Genomic DNA, 24,703 nt, shown 5'->3' with positions numbered 1-24,703 from the left:
GTGACAGACATACAGCCTGAAGACTGGCATGTGACATGGGGAAATCAATAAAAAAATGCATAATGACATTATAAATATTTATAGAATAGCTAGATGAGTATAGTATGACAGGGAGAAGCCGAGAAGGCTTTTAGAATAGCAAGTGTGTGCTCTAAAATATATTGGAATTCTTCTGGGTGCATTAAAATGGGGTAGGAAGGCATTGCGTAGGCTGTCAGAGATGTTTGCAGCACCTTGATTAAAGTCCCTTCTAAGCAACCATGAGAAAAGCTTCATCAAGGAAGCGCAGCGAAATAAAAGTTGGAAAGCAGAGAGAGGAAAAACTTTTCAGAAACGCTGAGGTTATTCACTGATGGTCCCGGGGGAACTTGTTGGGCCTGTTGATTGATTTGGAACCTAAGAAAGTAAGGAAATGCGTCTCTGTCCATTCCAGCAGGATTAAAATGACTGAGATTTATCCAAAGGCTAGGATTTTTCCAAGTCTGCTAAAAGTGGGTTTTTTTAGTTATATTTTTGCATAGAACTGGCTGTTGATGTATTTGTGCATCTGTAAGTTATGCCTGTAAGTCTGCAAGGTTTATAAACAGCAAATGGAAAAACGAGCAGGTAAGACTGGGGATGATCAAATTTGGTTCCCTGAATGCAAGTAAAAATTTCCTCTAGGAGTCCTTCTGTCCTCCTGTCCTGTAGATATTAGGCCTTACCGCAGAGCTAATTCCTCTACAGGAGGACTTACGTGGGGGACTTGGCTCCATTCTTTCTCTGTGTTGATGTAAACATCAAGAATCAGCGAGAGGTTTTGGACAGAGGAATTTATTCTTTTCTGCTTGTGCTGCAGATGGCTGAATTTGCTCAGTCTGCAAAAGCTGCAAGAAAAGTACATAATGAAAGAGAAAATTAGACTAAAAATGGAAGAAACTATGCAAGAGACCAACTTGTTCTGCCTCTAACAAAAGGCCAACAAAAGTTTCTTCAGTGGAGACATCCATATCTGGGGACAAGTTATTTTTGCTGCTGAATTCTTGCTTACAGAATTCTCTCTCCCATTAGCCCAAACAGAGCACAGTTTTGTTAATGGTTGGGTCAGGGTGCTAATTATCTTTGTGAAAAATGGATGGGCAGACAGTCCAGGAGATAGATGCTTCCTAATTTGTTAAGGGCTTTTAAAGATAAATGGCCTTGAAGTAGATTTGTTTTCCGATGAACAGCCAGTAGAATGCTCGGAGCAGCGGCACAGTGAGCTCTCATCAGGTTTTTTCGGAGTGATGGATGTTGCATATTCTGTCCATTGACATGGTCTTTGCCATCAGAAGTTCCAATTTATTAATAGTTTTTAGGGAAATAGCTGTAAATTATTTCAGCCCAATTTTATTACTGTTTTACATCTACCAAGGACTGAGCCCTTTGTGCAGCTTTATATTAACTCAGCGAGCACTATTAAATATTGACATCTAGGCTCATTTTAGTAGCATTAATCATAGCATTTTATCATGCATTAATTGCAGTGGTTTGAAACGACTAGAATGTTCACTTTTCTAAAAGCAGGGGAAACAATTCTTTCCATTTACCCACTTTTTCAACCTGTAACTGTGGTTAAAAACCCACCACAACCCAAAGCACATCAAGAAATACTCTTAATTGTGTGTGCTGGGGGCATCTGCCTCTTTGCATCTTTCCAACAACTGGACAAGTAAGAGCTGGTAGCTCTTACAGGCCTCACTGGAAGCTCCCGGAAGAGTCATCTCTGAAAATCAGCCTCTGGACTCTTGGTGTGGTCACCTACAGCCAGGCCTTGGCTTCAAAAATGTGTATTAATACATAAAAAGAGTCTTCCTCTTGATCCTCTTACTCTGTGTCAGGACCAGCGTGGCCAGCAGGAGCAGGGCAGTGATGGTGCCTCTGTCCTGGGCACTGGTGAGGCCTCACCTCGAGGTCTGGGTTCAGTTCTGGGCCCCTCACCACAGGAAGGACATTGAGGGGCTGGAGCGTGTCCAGAGGAGAGCCACCAAGCTGGGGAGGGGTCTGGAGAACAAGTCCTGTGAGGAGAGGCTGAGGGAACTGGGCATGTTGAGTTTGGAGAAGAGGAGGCTGAGGGGAGACCTCATTGCCCCCTCCAACTCCCTGAAAGGAGGGTGTAGAGAGGTGGGGGTTGGCCTCTTCTCCCAAGGGAACAACGACAGGAGCAGAGGAAATGGTCTGAAGTTGGGGCAGGGGAGGTTTAGATGAGATATTGGGAAGAATGACTTTGCTGAGAGGGTGGTCAGGCACTGGAACAGCCTGCCCAGGGAGGTGGTGGAGTCACCATCCCTGGAGGGATTTCAGAAACGTGTAGACATGGCACTTCAGGGCATGCTTTAGTGCCCAAGACTGTTGGGTTGTGTCTGTTTGTGGGTTTTGTTTTGTTTTGTTTTGTTTTGTTTGGTTGTGTTTTTTTGCTGGTTTTTTTTGTTTGGTTGGACTCGATGATCTCAAAGATCCCTTCCGACCATGAAGATTCTGTGATCTGCAAAAAAAGCTACAAATCTGCGGTATTTCTATAGGCTGATACGGCTTAAGGGTCTAAAACAGATGCAGAAATGCCTTTTTTTGTGATTCACCAGCAGGAATGGTGAATAGCAGCACCTCTGTCTATTTGTATTATCATATCCATAAAAGAACCTGTGATGTTTGCTGGCTCTTTTCAGTGGAGGGCACCACCAGATGATTAGGTTTAATATAAGGAGTTGGCAGCCTTTCTCACTTAACCATCATTAGGATATCTGCTGCTGAGGTCCCATATTTGTGAGGCAGCTGGAAATTGGCACTTAGTTTGAATGTATTGTTTTCTGCCTTTCTCTTCAAGCAGTTCAAGGACAAGGCAAAACTGTTCAGACGAAGCGAAGACAAAGTTTTTTTTCTCATTCTCCTGTGTTTACTTGGTCTTTCGACCCCTCCTTTATTTTCAAAGTAAATTTATTCCCCTTTGTATACATGAATTTGACAGAAGCGTGGCCCGTGTCAGCAAAGATACAAGTGGAAGAGGTGAGGGATGGCCTTGGAAAGCACCATGCAGAAGATGGCTGTGGTAAACATGTAGACTTTTTACTGGAGTAAAAATTATCTAGGTCTTCAGTAGTGTTTCTCTTAATACTTACTAAGGAGAAGAGTTTTGTTACTTCTGCGTTATGGGTAAGAACGTTATGGGGCATATAACGGGTCAGTGGAGAAACCACAGATCATTCAAAAGGCAAGATGCAGAATAGTGCCTCCATTCATGATTTTAAAGCTTATGCTCTCCCACCCTAAGATGTTCCTGCCCCTTCAGGAGTTTCACCACCTCTATTTTCCCTGGTAACATCATATGGCTTAAGCCAGGGTTTCTCCTGTAGCCTTCTGCCTCCTGCTATACTCGATCTGCTCAAAAGCCCCAACGGCTTTCTAGTGATAGAGGTTTTCTTTTTTTCAATTACTGTGGCTTCACATGACCAAATAATACTTCATTAACCTGATTGCCTAAGGATATCAAGCTCCAGGGGAAACTTGTATTCCTATATGATTGGCAAGATAATTAGGAAGTGAAATAATCCAAGTCCCAGCACAAGGAACCATCATAAGATTTACATATTTATTCTTTGAAACCAGAGTGTGCCATATCATAAATCCTTTTATTTTAAGGCTTTTGTGTTTGTAGGTTTATTATTGACTTTCACAATGGGCATATTGCTAGGGCAGAAGGCTTTAGGAGCCCATTCAGACTGTTGGATCAGTTCAAGCTGCTGAGTAAATCTGCTGAGATTTTTAGTCTGCAGTATCACCTCGTTAACACAGGCTAAAATTCACTTTTGCTTTTACTGGTCTTGATTTTAAGCTCCTTGGGCATGGCCTTTCGTTCTGTATTTGTAAAGCATCTCCCAATATCAGAGCTTCTACATGATGTGAAAACCTGGGCTCAGAAGCCACTGATGGTTCGGCAGGGATGCAAGGGTTCTGCATCCACCAGGAGAGCGGAATATTAGATCTGGATTAGAGAGAGCTCCACACGGAGCTCTTCCCTGTTCAGAGAGGCCAGGGCACAGCTAATACCAGTAAATGCTGCATCCAGGCAGCAGCAGCCGGTGGGAGATTAAATGAGAGAGCTGGGTAGCTGTGGGGTCCTGTTGAGGATGGCCTTCAGTGGGTAAAAGTCAATTATAAATTAAATGTTTTGCAAAACCCTACCAAGGAAAAGGCGTCTAATGAAGTTCTGGCAGCTTCTCTGTCTGAAAATGATGAAACCTGAGAAGCAAAGAAATTAGCGGAGTTGCTCTGAGGTGGCTGGACTAAAATTAATATGGCAAAGGCAAAATAAAGAAAATAAGAGGGGAAAAAAATCAATATTCTTGCTAATAAGTATCAACATTTATCTTACAGGAAACCTGAAGTTTTGCCTCCTGATTCTGAACCAGCCTTTGAACAAAGGTCATTTTCATTGTCTGTGGAGCAAAGGTAATAATAACTTCCATACATCTTCATTTGCTTATTTACTTAGCTGCTACCCAGCTAATGTACTTCATGTCTGTTGAATTGCAATGTGGAAATTTTCTCTTAACTAGAGCAACCTTCTGGTGAGGGTGTGAATCGGCAGAATATGTCCCTGGTTGCTGAGTGCAGCAAATGAGCTGATTATGCAAATTCTGCATCTCTGCATTGCTTACGTCAGTGGGAACTTTATGGACTGAGCTGGGTGAGACTGTAGCTTTTCACAGGCATCTTAGGAATGATCATTGTTTTGCTGACAGAGTGTAGTAGATCAGTGGTGCATTGAAGAGGCCGGAAGCAAGCGTCGCTTTAAAGGTCATCAGTGAAATGTGTTAATTTTAATCAAAATAAAATGAACCATGTAGCTATTACGTGGTGAAAGCGGTGGGGATTTGCGTGCGTGTCAGAAATACTCAAATTGGATTTCACTACCCCTTTGTTTAATGTGCACAGTGCTAATCATCATCTCTGGTATGATAGCTGCAGACTTACTGACGTTTTGGGCAGATGTATAAATCTTTACAAGCTTGGAGCTATTAATTCCTCTGGTGCAGAAATGTAGTCCTTTAGAAGCTTTCTGACAAAACCACAGGAACTGTCTCTAACTTGTTACCAGGCTGGGAACCTTGCAGAGAGGTTCCTCTTCGCTGAGTGGGGCAGACAGAGCTATTTGACTTCACCATAGGCGTAAGGGCTGGCAGGGGGCAGCTGTAGGGTTAAAAGGAATTGCAGTAAAGGATGAAGCAGGAAGGATGTATTCATACCACTTAATTCCAGAAAACCTAAACTAGGGGTCTCGGTAGGCAGAGGGGTGAGAAAAAGGAGGAGACACTTGCATGGGATGATTCTAAGCATCTGAGTGAGTATTGTACCCCAAAAAGGCTCTCTTTCACTTGCAGTATCAGCAGGAAATACCAGTTTCTCTTTCACTTGCAATATCAGCAGCAAGAAGTGCTCAGTGCTAGACAGGCTGCAAGTCTATTTTCTAGATATGTTCCTACATTTATTTATTCATTTTAAAAGACACGCTGAAAGACATACTCTGTGTTAAATAATGAGTGGAGGAAGGGTAAGTATTTTCCTCTTATCAATGCTTTTTTCAAGAATTTTCATCATTTCTTTGTCCCAACCTCCCTGTGTTGTGAGGATTGAGGTTAAAAAAGAGATAGCAGACCAGATGTGCGTAGTTACTGAATTGGCAGTATTTAGTGCCTTCTAGTACCTTGGATGTGTTGCTATTATGCTGTGTTCTGCTAGTCAGAATTTTTTTTTGTCTGTCCTTTGGAATTTTAAGCCTTTCTCTTGCAGTCAAACATGTGCAGGGTGACTCCTGGGGCACGGAGTGCTTCTTACTGTGACACTGATGGGGGCCCTGAGCCTCAGTGCTTCAGCGAAGGGTTGGGATAAGGAGCTGAATAAAATGGAGCGTACCACAGCCTGTCCTGCTTGAGATTACCTCAGTGGGTACCTGTCCTCTGAGCAAAGCTGTGCTGAAAGTAATTACTGGTGCTGTGGATAGTTTCTCAAAGAGTCTTTGAGAGTTAGAAGCTGAAGTCCTATTTAAGCTGCTAAGACTTCTGCTTTGGGAGGTTACTTCCAGAAATAGGTGGATATTTTCTAAGTAAAATGACAGAGGAAGGTGGTGATGACACAGCGAACCTGAAATGTTTTTCTTCAAGGCATATCAGCTTCAGTAAACCTCAGTGAATCCAGGACAAGGTTTTGGCAATGCCTGACTGTCAGTCCTTGTGTAGGTGTAGTATCCTTCTGTAGGTGTCACCCATCTTGTGCGTCCTGGATCCTGCTTCCCAAAGAGTCTCAGCAGAGATGCCGTTGCAGAACTAGGAGAACCTGGGGGTTTTGGTGTGCAAACTGCAAGAAGTTCTGAAGGAATCCAACATCGTTAGAAACGGTGCTTGGTGACCAGCTGTAGATGGTTGAGATCTTCTCAAGGAATGGTGAGAAGGAAACAATGGGACTGTTGCTCCACAGAATATTGCCAGCTACACAGATTGGCGGGGTCAAAGAGAAAGAAAAATGGAGAGGAAAAAAAAGATAAAGTATTGACAAGTTAGAGCAATCTTGAGTGTTATACCAAGCACTAGATGCTGGGATGTGTCATTTTCAAGTAGGTTGTGTCCTATCAAAGTAACTTGTTTCATTAGCCCTGTCACTTTAGCATCAAGTAAAAATGAAGGTGTGATGTGATGTCCTGAATTTAAAAAAAAAAAAAAAAAATCACATCCATAAGTGTGGCTATTCTAGGCTAAAATCATCCCAGGTGTAACTCGTCTTGACCTCAAGAAAAAGTGGTTGCAGCTAATTAGCCTTTGTCTTATTACAGACTTGCATGAAATCTATTTTTACTGACATACTTTGAAAAGAACTATTTCAATCTGCACAAGTTTGCATGAACTTCCTTCCCTGTGCTTTGCGAAGGACACCGAAATCGGATTTCTTAACTTCCAGAGGACAGCTTTAACCACTCGAACCATACCAGCTGGCTAAGTGACAACAGTGAGGTATTAGGAGCTAAAGACAACTGTGATTTTAGTCTATTACATTCATTATTATAGTAAACCAACCTAGAACACCTTCTCTTTGTGTTGGGTACAGTGAGACAGTATTAGTGCTGCCCTAAAGGAGGAATGCCCAATGTAATCCTGGGGGGCATCAGGAAGAGGGTGAGCAGCAGGTGGAGGGAGGGAGGTCATCCTGCCCCTCTGCTCTGCCCTGGGGAGGCCCCAGCTGGAGCACTGGGACCAGTTCTGGGCTCCCCAGTTCCAGAAGGACAGGGAACTGCTGGAGAGGGGACAGCAGAGGCTACAGAGATGATGAGGGGCCTGGAGCATCTCTCTGCTGGGGAAAGGCTGAGGGACTTGGGTCTTTTTAGTCTGGAGAAGAGAAGGCTGAGGGGGGATCTGATCAACACCTATAAATACTTCAAGGGTGGGGGTCAGGAGGATGGGGCCAGTCTTTTTTCAGTAGTGCCCAGGGACAGGACAAGAGGAAATGGGCACAACCTGGAACACAAGAAGTTCGATCTCAACGCGAGGAGGAACTTCTTTGCTATGAGGGGGGCAGAGCCCTGGCAGAGGCTGCCCAGGGAGGTGGCGGAGTCTCCTTCTCTGGAGACATTCAAACCCACCTGGATACGCTCCTGTGGGACCTGCTCTGGGTGGCCCTGCTCTGGCAGGAGGTTGGACTGGATGATCTCCAGAGGTCCCTTCCAACCCCATATCGCTCTGTGATTTTGTGATTTTGTGAATGGATGAAGAGCTGGAGAAGGAATACTTTGCAAAAGCAGAAACAAGAATAACATGGCGGAAAACACTGGTAGTTCACTGCAGGATTTATTTCATTTGGCATAATAGGGAGGGGACAAACCAAATGGCAGGAGAAATTGAAGAGAATGGACAGGAAAGGGCAATAGGTATGGGAGGGATGTCTCACGGTAAGTGGAGCTGATACAAAGAGACTGAGTATGGGAAGGTGAGGTGGATATAGAGGGTTGGGAATATACGGAGTAATCAGAAGGCTGGGAGCAGTGAAACCCATCAGAAGTGCTCCGACTGTAGCTGGTACTGCAGTGGTTTTCACCAGTGGAAGTTTTTCCAGTGTAAGACTGGATCCAGCAGCGCCTTACCTTAACCCTCTCACACATACTCAATTCCTTGTGTTTCAGTCATGTTTCTAGGTCCTGGTTTTCAAAAAAAATAATTGGTAGGAGAAAAAAATCCAGCTTATGTTAGTATCCAGTGATAATTTGCAAATGGTTTCAAATGCAAATATATCTTGAAGAGAAATGACTGAGTTGAAGATCTGAAGCTGTCTCTACGTGAGGTTTGAAAAGTATGCAGACCTAGGCTTTAGTGGCTGAAAACAGAAGGGGCTTTTTGGAGGGTAAGAGGAAGTTACCGAGATTTGGATTCTGCTCTTTAAAATCTCTTGGATGAGAAGTTCAATGACTGACTTATGCCAAGAATTTCAGCAATGTCCAGCGATCACAAGAGCTTCTGTTTGTTTGGTTGTTTTTTTTGCTGTCTCCCTGCTGAAGTTCCAGGAAAGGTGAAGAATTCTTACAGCACCAAGAAATCACCTGTGTGAAGTTCTCTCAAATTCAGGCTCTGAAAATGATTTCTTGTTTCTGAGAACGTTGCCCTTACAAGCTGTACTACTGGAATGATCCAGAATTGCCTGCATGTCCTCACTTGATGGTGGCGTGCCAAATGGCTGTGCCTTGGGCTTTCCGTGTTGACAGTGACAGCTATAAAGAACAAGAAGTTACGCACTGAAAAATAACATTAATGCTTGAAGAATCAGAGTGAAGTGGCAACGTCCTACAGCAATCTGGTGAAGTTCCCATCAGTGCTGCGTCTCTGGGAAGGGCAGGTTTGCTGTTAAATAGCATCTTCCAATTTGCTAGGGGAGAAAGACAAAAAACAAAAGTTTTTTTCCATAGGTTCCATGTAACCTTTGGCTGGCTGTTCTTCTATCTATGGGTTTACTGATAAATGCAGTTGCAGGATTAAGCTCTTGGTCCTGCTTGGCTGAAGAGGAAGACTATTAGAGTTGTGCTTTATGGTAAGCAAACATTTGCATGGGTGGTTGTGATGCATTAGCCACCTTGCCTGCCTCAAAAGGATTGTGATCTTTTTCTGCAAATAAAGGTTTCCTGCGAAAGCCTTAATTCAAACAGAACATGCTGAACTGCTTTAAATATTAGCCCTTTGTACTACCAAATGTCTCTGGCTGATGTATTAGAATAAACTACCAACACCCTTTTGGAACAGGCTGACTGAATCCTGACTTCTGGCGTGTGTATTTAATGTTGGACAAGCAGATGGGAAGGAGACATTATTGTATCAGACCCTTCTGGTTTCAAATCTATGAGACTGGGCTGCAAAAATGTCTGTCCTTCAGGACATCTCCCTAAATAGTCTCTTTCATGGACCATTCCTTTCAGTTAAGGATTTGGGGTCAAGCTATCTCTCCTTGTTATGCTTCTCTATAGGCATAGTAAATAGGCATTTTATGACACTTTGTAGATCGTGAACATCGAGGAAAAGCTTGTTGCTCACCTTATAGATCTCAGCTCTGTATTTTTGAGGGTACTTATAGGGTCCTGGTACTGAGATAGCAGGAAGCAGGCTCCTACAGCAGCACTGTAATGTACCCACGGCTGAACTTGTGTGAGATTGTCTTCAAGTAAATTGTATTTTCTTACAGCACATCTGTTGTGATTGCTTATTCATAAATTGTATTTTTCAAGTTTCCATCTCTATCAATACCCATTTTACAGCAATCAAAGCATCTATTGGATTTTAATAGTGTCTTGAATGTGAGGCAACTTTCCTGTCAAGGTCAGCCTACTCTTAGTTGAAAATGCTGCTAAAGAGTGGATTGTTAGCACCTGGAGGTGACGAGGAATTACTGATCAGGTAAGGAAAGGTGCTAATTTATATCATGAGTTTTAGAGTCGTCTGTCTTGGAACACCCCATGCTTCCATGTGCTTTATGTTCCATATGCTTTTGTCTGCAATACAATTGGCGATTGATACTTGGAATGTCTTCTGTTGAGGTCCAAGATCTGCGTATAAAGGCAAATAAGATACAGATACAAGCAGCAATGCGATGCTCAGGTAATGGATTAGTCAGAACAGCTTGAATGTCTCAGAGCAGAGAAAAGGATACTGTAGTTTAATAACAGGAGGGAAATAACCTGACTTTTCTTGGTGCCGTTTTTTCTTCTCCTTGATTGATACCTTTTCCTCCGTTGTCCTCAGTGGTTGAACTCACCTACACTTCTGGAGTTATTGGTACGTACAGCCATTCGCTTGCCCTCTTACCTGTCAGCAATGAACTTGCCTCGTTGGCATATGCTGCGCTTCTTTCCTCACCTTTTATTTTCATCTCTAGCTGAACTACTTCTAATATATCTCCCCTTCGTACTAGACCCAGAATTGGCAGCTGGCATAAAACTTGAGTGAATTTAGAGCCGCTGCTATTAATAAATAGGAAAATGTTCATAAAAATGGTGATTGGGATGTCGCATGGACTTGTATGCTTTATTGCACTTTGCAGCAGGCGTCCGGATGAGCAGTAACTCTTGGTGCTGGCCGCAGCTAAACCACTCTGCGCTCCCCCGGGTGATATGAGACTCCTGATAAGTCAACAATGAAGTTCATTTTTCCACATTTGAATCAAAGCAGGAATATAATTTCTAGGTTGTATTTAGGAACTTCAATTTGCTGTTGTGTGCTACTCCATTTAGATTTTAAAAACAATTTATTTTTTGCGGCGGTGTGCCTGCTGTGGGACTGCACACAGTGAGTTAACGTCCTTCAACGGCAGGAGTGTGAGGGAATTTATTCCAAGTGTTCTTGAGAGTAGAGGATCTTCAGTATGCTTTAGGAACAGGAAAATCTGGCCCTGTTTAGGGCTGGCTAGCACTGTGCTTTAAGTTTGGAGATAAAGTAATATCGAGATCTTAGAACATGTAGTAGTTTGCATATATAGCAGGTATTTGGGGAGGAAATTTTTTTCTAGACCAAGCTTTGTCCATGACTCAGTGTATAAGCTTGACCTCTACCAGATTTTCAAGGGTGACATGGGGGTTCACGTTTATCTTCATATAAAACTCAGCTTAAAACTCCAGAAATATGGTAACATTCTCTCCTTAGTGAGACGTATATTGGTAGTGCTTTTCTGCTTTGGAATCGAGTCTCACAAGAGGTAGCCTAGGTGAGCCGGCATTTTTAAAAGTAGGTATCATTGTTTTTTGTGGATTTTTCAGTAGTTACTGGAAAGCTGAGAACAGAGCTGATCTTCCAGGACTTTTGCACAATTCAGGGCCCGATCTTCCATGCCTTTTGCACAATTCAGGGTCCCTTACCGAAGCAGTAGCTGTGATAGAATTGAGGTCTTCAGATAAAATTTGAGACTTACTAAGCTGCGTTTCTTTTTTTTTATTGTTGATGTTGATTTTAGTTCTCTGCAAATCCAGCAGCAGGAAATTCTGAGATCTAAAAGGAATTTTTGTTTGTTTAATGGATTTAAGATTTTGTTTGAAAAATGAAAAAAATGGGTAATTAAGATTCCCCTCTGTGGTGCTTTGAAAAGCTGAATCCCGCTGAGCTGAAGTTCAGAGTAACAGAACAATAGAGAGTTACTTTGAAGTACTAGTGAAAAGCATAACAGATTATTACAGCACAAGGGAAAAAAAAAAAAAGGGTGGTTATTACAGTGCTTTTTTGTATTGAGCTGGAATGCAAATCCCGTTAGGGGAGTTCTATTGTCACAAGATTTGCTATATAGAAGCCGTTGATAACATCATGCTATATATCCCGTTACCACGATGTTTCCCAGAGGGCAGTAGAAAGAAGAAGCTTTGGAAAATATTGCCAGGAGGATACTTTAGAGCACCCCAAGCGAAAAGGGAAGCATAAGGCAATCGAAAAAAAAAAAAGAAGATTAATAGCTCTTTTTGTTAGTGATTCAACAAGAGAAATGGTGCTGGGAATGAACCCAGAGAGCAAGGGTGAACGCATGAGGTTGACGTAAGTAAGACCTGTGACAGAAAAGAGCAGGTTCTTAATCCCATAAAGGGAATGCTTGGGTTTTCGCTGCCTCAGGCTACACAGTGAGAAGTTTTTAAAAAGATTGTTTCTCTGGGAGTCACTTCAAGGCAAAGGTGTTATTTTCATAGCTGGAGCTTAGCATGAATCTACTGCTAGGGTGAAGATGTAAGGTCTTGTAAAAGGTGGATGTTATCTAGGGTTGCTGACGGCAGGGTCTTCTCACAGGCTGTGATGGCCTTTGCATCAAACCACTGTTCTATAGTCTTCCTTTTGCTCTTACTCTAGGGTTGCCTTAGGGCAGAAAAGCTTTTTTAAAATTATTATTTTACTTTTAATTTTTTTTTTTTTAAACACTTATGCTGATAAAAACACCTCACCATTAATCTTGGTCCTGTTTTGAAAATGGGGGCTATGTTCCCCCTTTTCCAGTCAGTGGGAACTTCACTGGGCTGCCACAACTTTTTGAATATCATGGAAGGCAGCTTAGCAACATCATCCGCCAGCTCCCTCAGGACCTGTGGATGGATTTTATCAGGTCCCATGGACTTATGCACCTTCAGCTTCCTTAGATGGTCTCGAACCTGATCTTCTCCTACAGTGGGCAGTTGTTTTTCAAGAGTTAATGGAAGTCTGGGCTCCTTACTTCATCCACCTAGTCAGAAAAACTTCATGCATCTAGTACAGAAACTAAGAGTTTCAGTAAGAAGAAAATAGTTCTTATTGATACCAAATAAACAGTTAAACCCAATGACTTCACAGGGATTACTTGTATGCTTGACATACCAGAAGTAAGTGATCAGGTATGTTTCTGGATTTGGTAGGACCTGCATCTTGTTGGGATGAGCCAAAGGAGGTATGTATGATGTTAATTATACTTACATTATCTAAGCATGACAAATTATAAGAATGATTTGAGGACTTTCTTAATTTATTTCAGTTTGTTTCCTCTGCCCTAAGCATGTTAATATATATGATGGAGCATGGATGTTCAGCTGTTGAACGTCCGTATCACCTGAAGAGCTCCATATGAGAACTTTGGAGTATGGGTTGGGTTTTTTGTCTTCTTTATTTCTGTTGGCACCGAGGATTTGCTTATGTGAACAGATGAAGCTCTGTTGACTTTGATTCAGTTTCATGTATTTACACCAGCCAAAAGCACAGCACATAAAAATAGAACACCTTTTCTCTCACAAGTTAACAATTCTCTATCTTATATGCTGAGGCTACATGGTGACATACAGCAGCCCGAACTTCAGTTTTGTTGACAATGAATCGCATCGGAGCAGAAAGAAAAAAATTTGTCACAGGTTTCTCATTCTGGAAAATTCCATTGACCTCAGAAATAGCAGGGACAGCCCATAATTTTTAGAGGTGTCTTATTATCATCTTCCATTGTTGGAAGTTTTATGACTAGGAGCTTGATGTAAAGGCTCTTGATGTCAATATTCCTTCAGTTACTTTGAATTAATTTGGCTCAGACCTTCATAAAAATCTTGCTTTAAAGAGGACCTACTCCTGTTTTCAGTGAAATAAAGTTTAACATTAACTTAAATGTCCTGGATAAGGTACTGTTAGCACCACAAGAATGATTGTTGGTTCAATGTAAGCTGCATTTGCAGCACCACAAGAATGATTGTTGGTTCAATGTAAGCAATTGTTGGTTCAACTGAAGCAATTTCTGCTGTAGAGCATGCATATTATTCTGTTGGAATTTCTCTTTAAAAATCCCAGCTCCTTTGAACTTCAAGCCCTTGCTGCCTGTGTTCAGATCCCAGGGTCTGGCTCCTTGGGCTTCTGTTTCTGGCAGTATGGGTTGTTCAGCAAGTAAGTGAGTTTTTGCTTATTTCTGAACACGCACTTTCAACCTTTCTAATGTCTTTCATTATCTTTCAACCTTTGTAATGTCACCTGCATCAAGCACCTCGCATTAGCTCCTAGATTCTGGTAGTCCACAGTATTAGCTTGGTGTCTGTGAGATGTTACAAGCTATGAGTAATCCATAGTCAGGTTAGACTGGATGGTAAAGTCTAAAACATCGCTCTTGAAACAGGTTTAATTTGAAGAGGAACGGAGAAAGAGGGACTGATTAGACGTTGCAAAGCTTTGAAGTGGCCCCAAATATTTTGAAGTTAAAGAACTGGAGAGGCTCGCAGTGCATCTGGGCTGCTCTGTTGGGTAACATCAGTGGCTTAAAATTAATTTGGGACTATGTCAATTCTACACTTTTGTTAGGGACCTCCATCTGGACTCTGTGCCACTGATCACATTCCTCTGAGCTCTACCATCAGCCAGTTCTCAATCCACCTCACTGTCCTCTCATCTAACCCACACTCCCTAAGATAAGGATGTTATGGGAGACAGTGTTGAAAGCCTTGCTAAAGGCAAGGTAGACAACATCCACTGCCCTCCCCTCATCTATCCATCCAGTCAGGCCATCATTGAGTCCAAAGATCCTTCCAAAAGAGACTTTGTTGATGTTTTGATTGCCCGAATGGACATCTTAAATGTGCTCTGGCTTTAAGGGGACTCTTGATTCTCTCTCTAAAATACATCCCAGCCTTTCCCTTTACCCACCTAGGGCTGGGAGAGAGTCTGAGCACTGAGCAGCTGACGCATGCAGTCAGGCAGCACTTCTTAGCAGGTTGGCCTATGTTTCATCTTGATTTAAAACCACTGAAAACACTGAATGTTTGAACAGTCCACGTACTGTCTTGACAGCTAATCAAAGATAAAGGGAATGAGACTTACACCTTCTATTCCTAGGAGGAAAAATATGAAGTCCCTTACTCTTCAGGCAGAGCATGACTGTGAACAAACCCTTACAAAGCAGCAGTGAGGTATAGTCTCTCAATCTGTAAAATCTACAAGTATAAGAATTTTCAAGTCAGGAGAAGAATTTTCTGGATAGACCCACGTCATAGAAGAAGCACTGATACTATGTCTCTCTAATTTTTGTAGCTATTTTTTCCTATCCCAGTTTAAGTAAGTGTTGCTCCTGTTCTTTCCAGATAATGAGGCAAATGATGGAATTGGTGTTGATTTCACAAGGTATAGCAGATGCGTTCAGAGAAGCCCGTGTGGTCATTCAGACTTAGACCTTTTCAGTGCTAGAAAGATGTGAAGTAATTACAGATCTGGAATATGATATTTTTTTTTAATGAGGTTTTCAGAGGAAGTGATTAATATCGGCAAAATGTCCTCAAGAAGTCACAACATATGGTCATTGCCGAATGAGTTGACCTGAGTATGACTCTGTTGAGCTGAGCTGTGTAATCATTTTGACAAATACGTGATATCAAAAGGTGTATTTAAATTGCACAGAAGGCTTTATACCATCAGAAGAAGCTTCTGCCAGAAATAGTAGTCTCGCCAAGAACTTGGAGCCCGCTGAACCCTCTGAATATCTTACAGAACTGGTTTGGTTTGCGCTATTTTACGTGCATGTTTTTCATAGTCAAAGGAAGTTTGTATCTTGGAGTCCGTGCTGCTTGGTTTGTTTTTCGAAGTTGGAAAATGTTTCAAAAGCTACAGTGGGAAAGGAGAGTGAGCAAAGGTATGGTCAGAGGGAGAGGATAATCCACAACATTTAGGAAATAAGATTAGGTCAGGCAAAGAAGGATTACAATTTATTTTAATTCCTGGGAATATCAACGTGTTAGGGAAGCAGCCTGCTTCGTCCAGTTTGCCCATACGTTGTCCTTGGTGTTGCTGTGTAATTAGTAAGGGTGCTATTAGCAGCTGCTTGGCCACAGCCTTCCTTTTGTGACTCTGTCTTTCCCTCTGGTTCCCCAAAGAGCAGAGGAAGCGTGAGAGGGTGGATGAGGCACGGCAGATGTCCGCTGAGCATCACGCTGACAAGGTTTCCAGTTGCACTTCCCGTTTTGCTGAAGCAGTAATTCACTGGGTCCCCCAGTTGTATCTTACTTTACTGGGGACATTGAGCTGGAGTTTCTTATTTTCTGATGTCAGTGCCAGTGTTTTCCTCGTAGTCAATGGACAGAGATCTGAGTTGTCTTCTGGCTCTCTATGGAAATTTAGATATATCTGCTAGGTACCTAAAATTGAGGAGGTGGGAGGGCTGTATAGCAGCCCAGATGTGAGGTTGTTTTCTCTTCTTTTTCCTTGGCCAGTTGACTGCCAAAACAAGAGGCAAATGAATATTGTGCCTACTGGTATCTGTAGTTAATCTGCTTTATTTAGTCTCAGAGTTACCTGTCTTCTACCTCTAGTCTTTCCTACCAGCCATCTCAAACCTAGTTTTTCTATTTAGCAACAGGGGAAGGATAATGAGGTTAAGACCCTGGAGACTGCAAACCTGTCATCTAATTTTGAACTTGCCTTGGTTGTCGTTTTCCTTGACCACGTCTTTTTTTTTTTCTTTTTTTTTGGTAAGCCTATGCACCTTTGTCATAGAGCTACACTCTCATTAGAACTTCGTAAAACCCAGATACATATTAACAAGGCATCTGAAGTTGACCTTTTGTCTGGGAGGGAGATTGCCAATGCTCCTGGCAGTGATTTGTGAAGTTTGCTTTCCTCAGTGAATTTAGGATCAGTTTAGTATTTAAGCTCACTTCTAAATCATGCATTTAATTTTATTGCTTTTTCTTTAGATCTATAGATTTCAGTGAACATTAACGTGTCCGTCATATTTCATTCGGTGATTATAGTGCTTGATGTCCTTTGTATTCACCTTCTAGAAACGCTTTGGCAGCAGAAATGACTGTGCAAAACTGTGTAGAAATAATAAATGCACTATCAATTTGGCTGACGCAGTTCAACATTTTAAGTTTTGTTTGTGACCCACTGTTCATCTCCGGCAATTTAAGTATATATATATGCAATGTCCTTCTTCCAAACGTGCAGGACAATAGGTAGGCTGTAGTGTTATTAGCTTAATAAATCTTTACTAAAAGAGGTTTCTCTTATATTGCAAGTGCATGCCGCGGCTGTTCTCATTTAGATATTAAATTTAGAGGTGTGCAAAATTTGTTGACGTTTGCTGCAAGTCTTAGCAATTTTTTTTTTTATTTTTAATCTTTTTTTTAGTAAGTGTTCTGTCTTGTCCCTTCTGGGACTGCTTAAAATAACATGAATAACTGCACGTTGAACCTTCGTCCCTGGTGATGCAATAGCATCACGTTGTCTAGGGCACGTCTTTCTCAAGGGAATGCAGGATGCTGTAGTTGATATCCCATCTCACCAGCTCTAAGAGGCTGGGAAAAAGATTTTGATGACAGTTTGGGGCAACAAACTGGTTTACGTTTTACGTGTCGCGTCTGACTACAATTAAGAAGTATCCAGCTCATTTCCAGCTTCAGAAGAATGGCACAATCATTGCCTGCAAACTGCAGGCACTGCTAAAAAGAAACTATAAAAACTTTGTTTGGAATAGTTTGGGGATGTTTTTAAGCCTGCTAATCTTATTCCTAGGTTCTTTGTGGTACTTGCTATTAGAAAAGAAGGATATCACTAATTCCTGTGAATTCGTGTGGTTGGTTGAGGCAATTTGAGCTTAATGATGTGGGGTTTTTTTCATTCATAGACACAGTTGTTGAGCCTGTAAAAGAGGAACTTGTGTGGACGTTCCTCTTTTTCTTACTGAGACTGCAGGACCACGGTAGACACTCTGGTGGGAGGTAGAAGTGTGTGTTAGGCACTAGTAGACAGTGGTTATCAGTGGATCTACTGATTTCATGCTGAAGTCATCAGAATTACAGAGAATGGTAAGAAATAATAATGTGGACAGAGACAAAACCACTCTGATACAGGCTGGAGATTTTTCAGCTTCAGTGTGGGAAACAAAGTGCATTTCCCTTTTTCGGTTTTCCTCCCTGTGGAGAGGTCAAAAGTCGTTTCAGTGTCTGCTCTCTTGGGAGTTGCAATGATTTCTTTTTCTGTGATCACTTAGGAACTATTGACCTTGCCCCAGGGAATCTAGAAAAAGTAAGATATGAAAGTGGGACACAGAAAGATTTGCATCAGTGCAGCAACTCCTTCCCTGACATCTCTGTGGAAGAATTTTTCCTCTCTGTACAAACATGGATGAGTGATTCTCATAGGCACATGTTTCTACAGGAGATCACTTAAGAGGTTTTTCTAGGTCTAGAGGCGTTTCTGGTTCTCACATTATAGAATTGTAGAACTGTCCAGGTTGGAAGGGACCTTTCAGATCATCCAACCATCAACCTCACTCTGATAAAACCCATCACTAACCCATGTCTCTAAGCACTATGGCAACCCGGCTTTTAAATCCCTCCAGGGATGGGGCCTCAACCCCTTCCCTGGGCAGCCCAGTCCAAGGCTTAAGAACCTTTTTCCTGGAAACATTTGTCCCAATCTCCAACCTGAACCTCCCCTGGTGCAACTTGAGGCCATTTCCTCTTGTCCCATGGCCTGTTCCTTGGGAGAAGAGACCGACCCCCCCTGGCTACACCCTCCTTTCAGGGAGTTGGAGAGAGCCAGAAGGTCTCCCCTCAGCCTCCTTTTCTCCAGGCTGAACACCCCCAGCTCCCTCAGTCTCTCCTCACAAGACTTGTGCTCCAGACCCCTCACCAGCTCCGTTGCCCTTCTCTGGACCCGCTCCAGCCCCTCAAGGTCTTTTTTGCGGTGAGAGGCCCAAAACTGGACACAGCCCTCGAGGTGGGGCCTCCCCAGGACCCAGGACAGGGGGACGATCCCCTCCCAGGTCCTACTCCCCATGCTGTTCCTGATACAGGCCAAGATTTCTGGCCTGTGTCATACCTGCATTTCTGTTTGGAAACCAAGACCAGAATCAGAATTGTGTTAATCCTACTTCAAGTACAACCCCTGTCTGTGATATTTCTGAAGTGCTACATGTTTTCAGATATTGAGGGAAACATTAGAAAGGAGCATCTGGCACCGCAGCCAGGTTTCAAACATACATGTTCCGAGGAACCAATACAGTGATGACATGAATGTGAAACCGATTCTGGAATATCTTCCAGTTCACTCAGTATTTGAAATGTAATGCTGAAATAAAACAAATTGTTCCTGTGTCCATCAGGGACTGAGAAGCAACTGGTCATTTACATGAATTAAACCAATTTTTTTTTCAGAATGTTGTTTTAGTCTATTGGTAAGTGCTGTAGCACAGTTTTATTTCATTTAGAAAAAGCATTCTGCATCCACCATAGGAGCCAGCTGAAAGAGAAGCTGAATGGGAAGATTGACACACTCTATTTTTATGGGGAATATATGGCATATTTGGGCATTCCAAGAGAAATATTGAAGTAGTAATATATTCGAACATAAATAAACGTAAGGGCTACTTTTCCAAAGTAGCCTGGATGTGTTGTGTCATTTAAAATTGGCGAGGTTCTTTGGAAAATCCTACCCAAATCATGTGAAAATATGTGTTCATCCGAGATCCCCATCCCTCCTTTTCCTCATTTACAAATGAAAGGTGGGAAAAGACACTGTTGTACTAAGACGTGAGTATCCATACAGAGCAAGTCATCTTTTTGCGCGTGGTGGTGGTTGAGAACTATTCATGCATTAATGCTCATCACAGTTTATGCTCTCCAGACTTACCTGGAGACTTTTGCCATGGTAAGGCAAGCCAAAAGCCTTCCTCAGCTGTGAAGGTTGGTCATGGGTATGTGGCAATGCACACCAAACGGTGGTGTCTCCTTTCGTTTTTTTTGAATGATTTATTAATGTTTGGAGAATAAAGGTGGATAAATCTTCTTTGAGCTCTTGTTGGCACAACGCTGTGAAGTGTTGAAACCATTGGTTAGCTTCTCTGTGACTTCATTAGATCTTGGCTCGATTCCTTTCTCCTTGAAGTATGACAGGCTGGAGGTGATGAGCTGGCACACCGTGCTGGATGTCAGTTTGTGCAGGAGAATAAATCACAAACCTACAAGACAGCAGAGTCTCGGGTTTTAACAAAAAAGCTCAGACAGGCAAACCCCAAACAGAGACACTTTTCCCAAGTACCACTTTCCTTGGATAAGTATTTTTTTGATGAACGCAGTAAAATGAATCCCCAACATCAGGAGCCATTTTTCAATCTGAACTTTTTTATCTGCCAACTTTCTGTTGGAGTTTAATCTATTAAAGTTCCAAATGAGTGTGAATTCCAGTTCATTGCCCACTGATATTATTTAGGCCATAAGACTTGTGAAATGGATTTTATTGACAGCTTTGAAAGTTAACCCTCTCCTGTGCTCCTGTGCGGAGGAGAGCGGCTGAAAGCACAGGATGCCACGCTTACCTTGTCAAAATCTCTAATGTAAAACCTTTAGAAATGTGAACAAATACGGGTGTCTTGGACAGCGAATAAATTGCGTTTCTCTTGCTCAGAATCTTAATGTTTTTCAGTAGGTTCATGAGGAAGTAAGTAATAAATTCATGTATAATACCAAGACACTTACTCAGATGTTTTACATCATTATCTTTTACGTGCAGCCATAGGCAGTTAAGACAGAAGCCCTGATCCTACTCATGTCAACAGTAGTTGTTTCCCTGACTTTAGGGGAAAGTCAGAGTTTCAGAGAGGAGAAGTGTTATATTTTACTGCCTTCACTGCCCTTGCTAAGAGGCCTTATGGCACTCCAGCGCAGCGGGAGTCTAAGCGAGGGTTGCCCTTCCCCGGGAAAAGTAGGGAGAAATTTCCAATAGGATAAGAAGCCTGTACAGAGTTAATAAGACACTTTCTTCTTTCTCTACCCTCCAAGATGCTATAATGGAAAACAGATCTGGACAACTGCTTCAGCTGCTTCACATTCTTTATCTGAAAGTTACATTTTTATAAGGAGCTCATAAAAAAGTAATAAATTCTGATTTGCTAAAAGCCATCTGGATAATGGATTGCTTCAGAACTATTTATAATAGCAGCTATCTGTGTAATTAACAGTTATAAAACATACTGCTTGTGCTTATAAGATGCATATTACCATTGTTTATTAACCCTTTGTAAGGGATGTATGGCTGCCTTCTGAAGTCCAGGACAGATTTTGTTTGAAGAAAGTTTAATATTAAGTTAGCAATTTGAAATACCATTTTTAGCTGTACTGTGTCTCCAGAAATTGTCCCTTCATCAGTGTGCACTGTTCTGGAAGGCTTGCACCTTGGCTTTGAACCTGGTCGTTGGTCTTATCTCTGAAATCCAGAGCTTGGGGAAGGCAGGTGCAGTGGTAGGGCCTGAGTTTGGTCAGCCTGAGCAATGCATTCCTTTCCGGAACGTATGGCTGTAAACCTCATCTTCCATTCAGCTGAAAGGACAGACATGCTATGGAGAGATCCAGAGTGAGATACAAACACACGGCATTTTGTTCTGCTGCCTGTATGGACTCCAGATCCGTGGGGCTGAGTTCCAGGTAGAGTTTGCCAGACTTTGACATCAACTCCAGCCTCACCTCTCCGGCTTGTTTGGGCAGCTCCTCAGAGACTCAGCGCAGCCCGCTGCAAACGTAGTGCTATTAGGAACTACCACAGGGTCACCACTGACTGGGGAGCTGGGTGGGAGGATGTGTCCTGCTCTGTCCTGGTTCAGCTGCTTCCATACCTGTAGAAACAAAATGGAAAGGACGTAAGGTTCGGAGTGTTCTTATGTCACAGAATCCCAGAATGCTATGGGGTTGGAAGAGACCTCTGGAGATCATCTAGTCCAACCCCCTGCCAGAGCAGGGCCACCCAGAGCAGGTTGCACAGGAACATGTCCAGGTGGGTTTGGAATGTCTCCAGAGAAGGAGACTCCACCACCTCCCTGGGCAGCCTCTTCCAGGGCTCTGCCACCCTCAAAGGGAAGAAGTTCCTCCTCTTGTTTAGGTGGAACTTCGTCTGTTCCAGTTTGTGCCCATTTTCTCCGGTCCTATCCCTGGGCACCACTGAAAAAAGACAGGCCCCATCCTCCTGACACCCACCCTTGAAGGATTTATAGGTATTGATCAGATCCCCCCTCAGCCTTCTCTGCTTCAGACTAAAAAGCCCCAAGTCCCTCAGCCTTTCCTCATCAGAGAGATGTTCCAGGCCCCTCATCATCTTTGTATCCTCTGCTGTCCCCTCTCCAGCAGTTCCCTGTCCTTCTGGAACTGGGGAGCCCAGAACTGGTCCCAGTGCTCCAGATTGGGCCTCCTCAGGGCAGAGCAGAGGGGCAGGATGACCTCCCTCCACCTGCTGTTCACCCTCTTCCTGATGCCCCTCAGGATGCCATTGGCCACAAGGGCACATTGCTGAAGGTCTTTCTCAGTGGTATTCAAACTGATGTCTCAGAGGTGAAACACCACATATTGGTTCCTTGGGTGGATCCTCTTTGCAGTGTTCAAAAGTCTCCTTCTACTTGAGACTATTTTCCTAAGTGTTTCTTTAAAAGTCTCCCAAGGATCCAGCAAAATAAAAATGCTTAACTGATCTTGTGTGAAAAGAAAAAGGCTGCAAGCACACAGCAATTTCAGAGAAGCTGGCAGGAATTTTAAATGTGACTGAAAGTGTCTGAGTGACAAATTAGTAATAAAAATGTCACTAATTAGACTGTAGTAGAATCTTGATAATCAAAACTACTTGGGTGAGACTAAATATATTCAGATGATGGGGAGACCAGATAATGGGAATCAGCTGAACAGAGAAGCATGCTGGCAGCTCGTTATAAAGGGAGGCTGAGAGAGATGGTGGGTGTTTTGAATAATCAAGCACCTAGCATCACTTCCAGAACAGAGACCAAAAGCAGTAAGGAAAGGACAGCTGGATCAAGGATTTTGAATAGTAGGGAAACATCAGCTCCCTTGAACAGGGGAGGACAGAGGCAGTGCTAGAACTTCCGTCTGCAATTTTATGGAGACCTTGGGAGTCTGGCTTAAACCCTGTGAAGTCTGCTCCATCCTACCAAATGGACCCCCGTGTGCTTAAGGGGCCTCACCAGTCTCCTCCTTCTGCCACCAGCACAAGTCCATGACCTGGGACGTCAGTAGAAATTGGGTCTGTGGTGGGGTAAATTACCTCTTTACGAGGGTTAGAGCTGGCTGATTTTCTCAGGTGACAGGTTAGTTCTGTGGTAGGACCTGGTCACACACCTTCTGGGGCAAGGGGGAGACACTGGGAGGTTTTCATTATCCTCGAGGCAGCTGGATTAATAAATGCAGTTTAGTAGAAAATATGCTGTAAATGCTAGAAGTTGCCCTTTGCAGGAAGATGAAACTTTCTCAGCGAGGGAACAAGATGTCCAGAGAGGGAAGGAATAATGCAACGTCGGTATCAGCTGTGTGAGGAAGAAAAACCTTCACTCTTTGACAGAGGAGTGTCTTTTAAAAAGGAGCTTTTTGATTCATTGCTTGGTAAGTTGAACTGACTTACAGGGACACTGTGATCCTTTAAATCATTCTTTCTGCTGGCTTTAAGTGCTGCATTTATGACATCCTTCCCTTCCCCCCTCAGGTGGGATTGTGGGAGAAGTAGTACGTTAAGTATCTAGTTTAGTGTTTTCATGTCTAGTTTGAGGTGAAAGGGCCTTGGGCCAAGAAGGCCACCAGCATCCTGGCCTGGGTCAGGGACAGTGTGGGGAGTAGGACTCGGGCGGGGACCGTCCCCCTGGACTGGGCCCTGGTGAGGCCCCACCTCGAGGGCTGGGTCCAGTTTTGGGCCCCACACCACAAAAAAAGCCATTGAGGAGCTGGGAGCGGGTCCAGAGAAGGGCAACGGAGCTGGTGAGGGGTCTGGAGAAGAAGTCTTGTGAGGAGAGGCTGAAGGAGCTGGGGGTGTTGAGCCTGGAGAAAAGGAGGCTGAGGGGAGACCTTCTGGCTCTCTCCAACTCCCTGAAAGGAGGGTGTAGCCAGGGGGGGTCGGTCTCTTCTCCCAAGGAACAGGCCATGGGACAAGAGGAAATGGCCCGAAGTTGCCCCAGGGGAGGTTCAGGTTGGAGATTGGGACAAATGTTTCCAGGGAAAGGGCTCTTAAGCCTTGGACTGGGCTGCCCAGGGAAGGGGTTGAGGCCCCATCCCTGGAGGGATTTAAAAGCCGGGTTGCCATAGTGCTTAGAGACATGGGTTAGTGATGGGTTTTATCAGAGTGAGGTTGATGGTTGGATGATCTGAAAGGTCCCTTCCAACCTAGACAATTCTATCATTCTAGGATTCTTTAAAAATAACCCAAGGGAACAAGGCGATAGAACATGTAGGATAAAAGGGCTCTTCTATGCATGAAAAGAAATTGGCTGAAAATAACCTTATTCTAATTTTTAAAAAAATAAAAATAAAAATTTATTTTTCCTTGCTGATCCTGCCTTGTCACGGTATGGCTGGACTAAACAAAAGTGTGATTCCCTTTGTCATATCCAATTTACTATTGTAGTTACTGTAATGTGGGGTTACTTAGGTACCCCCTCTGTGTTGCAGTAGGATCATTTGTGACAGTGGCAATCATGAAGCACATTATTGCTGCAGAAGCACTGTGGCGGTGTGCTCTCCCTGGTTTGCCCCCCCCCTCCCTCTCGGCTCCTGCCCGGCCTTGGCCACCACGGCCATCACAACAGCAGCTGTGAGAACTTGCACCCGGTCTCTGGGGGATGGCTGCCAGCAGAGTCAAAATACTGTCTGGAGTGGGGACTTAGAAATTTTGTTGCCATGAAAATATGACTATAGGTCAATTATCTTACTGTATAAATAGTG

The 24,703-nt window shown here is 43.2% G+C and overlaps 1 protein-coding gene across 2 annotated transcripts in view; it reads left to right on the top strand.

Annotated features, from left to right (window-relative positions):
* Nucleotides 1–24,703, top strand: part of TPK1 (thiamin pyrophosphokinase 1) — a 332,423-nt gene that overhangs the window by 65,716 nt on the left and 242,004 nt on the right. For both annotated transcript variants that reach the window (XM_014946981.1, XM_014946980.1), the window contains exon 2: nucleotides 4,390–4,464. Coding sequence is in view for 1 of the 2 variants with exons in the window: in XM_014946980.1 (XP_014802466.1) it covers nucleotides 4,390–4,464 (75 nt within the window). In the remaining variant the exon portion in view is untranslated. The remainder of the gene's footprint in view (nucleotides 1–4,389; nucleotides 4,465–24,703) is intronic.

This window comes from Calidris pugnax, unplaced genomic scaffold (genome assembly GCF_001431845.1).
Source record: "Calidris pugnax isolate Ruff unplaced genomic scaffold, ASM143184v1 scaffold71, whole genome shotgun sequence".
In the NCBI taxonomy this organism is placed as follows: domain Eukaryota; kingdom Metazoa; phylum Chordata; class Aves; order Charadriiformes; family Scolopacidae; genus Calidris; species Calidris pugnax.
This window is presented reverse-complemented; position numbering and strand designations above follow the sequence as displayed.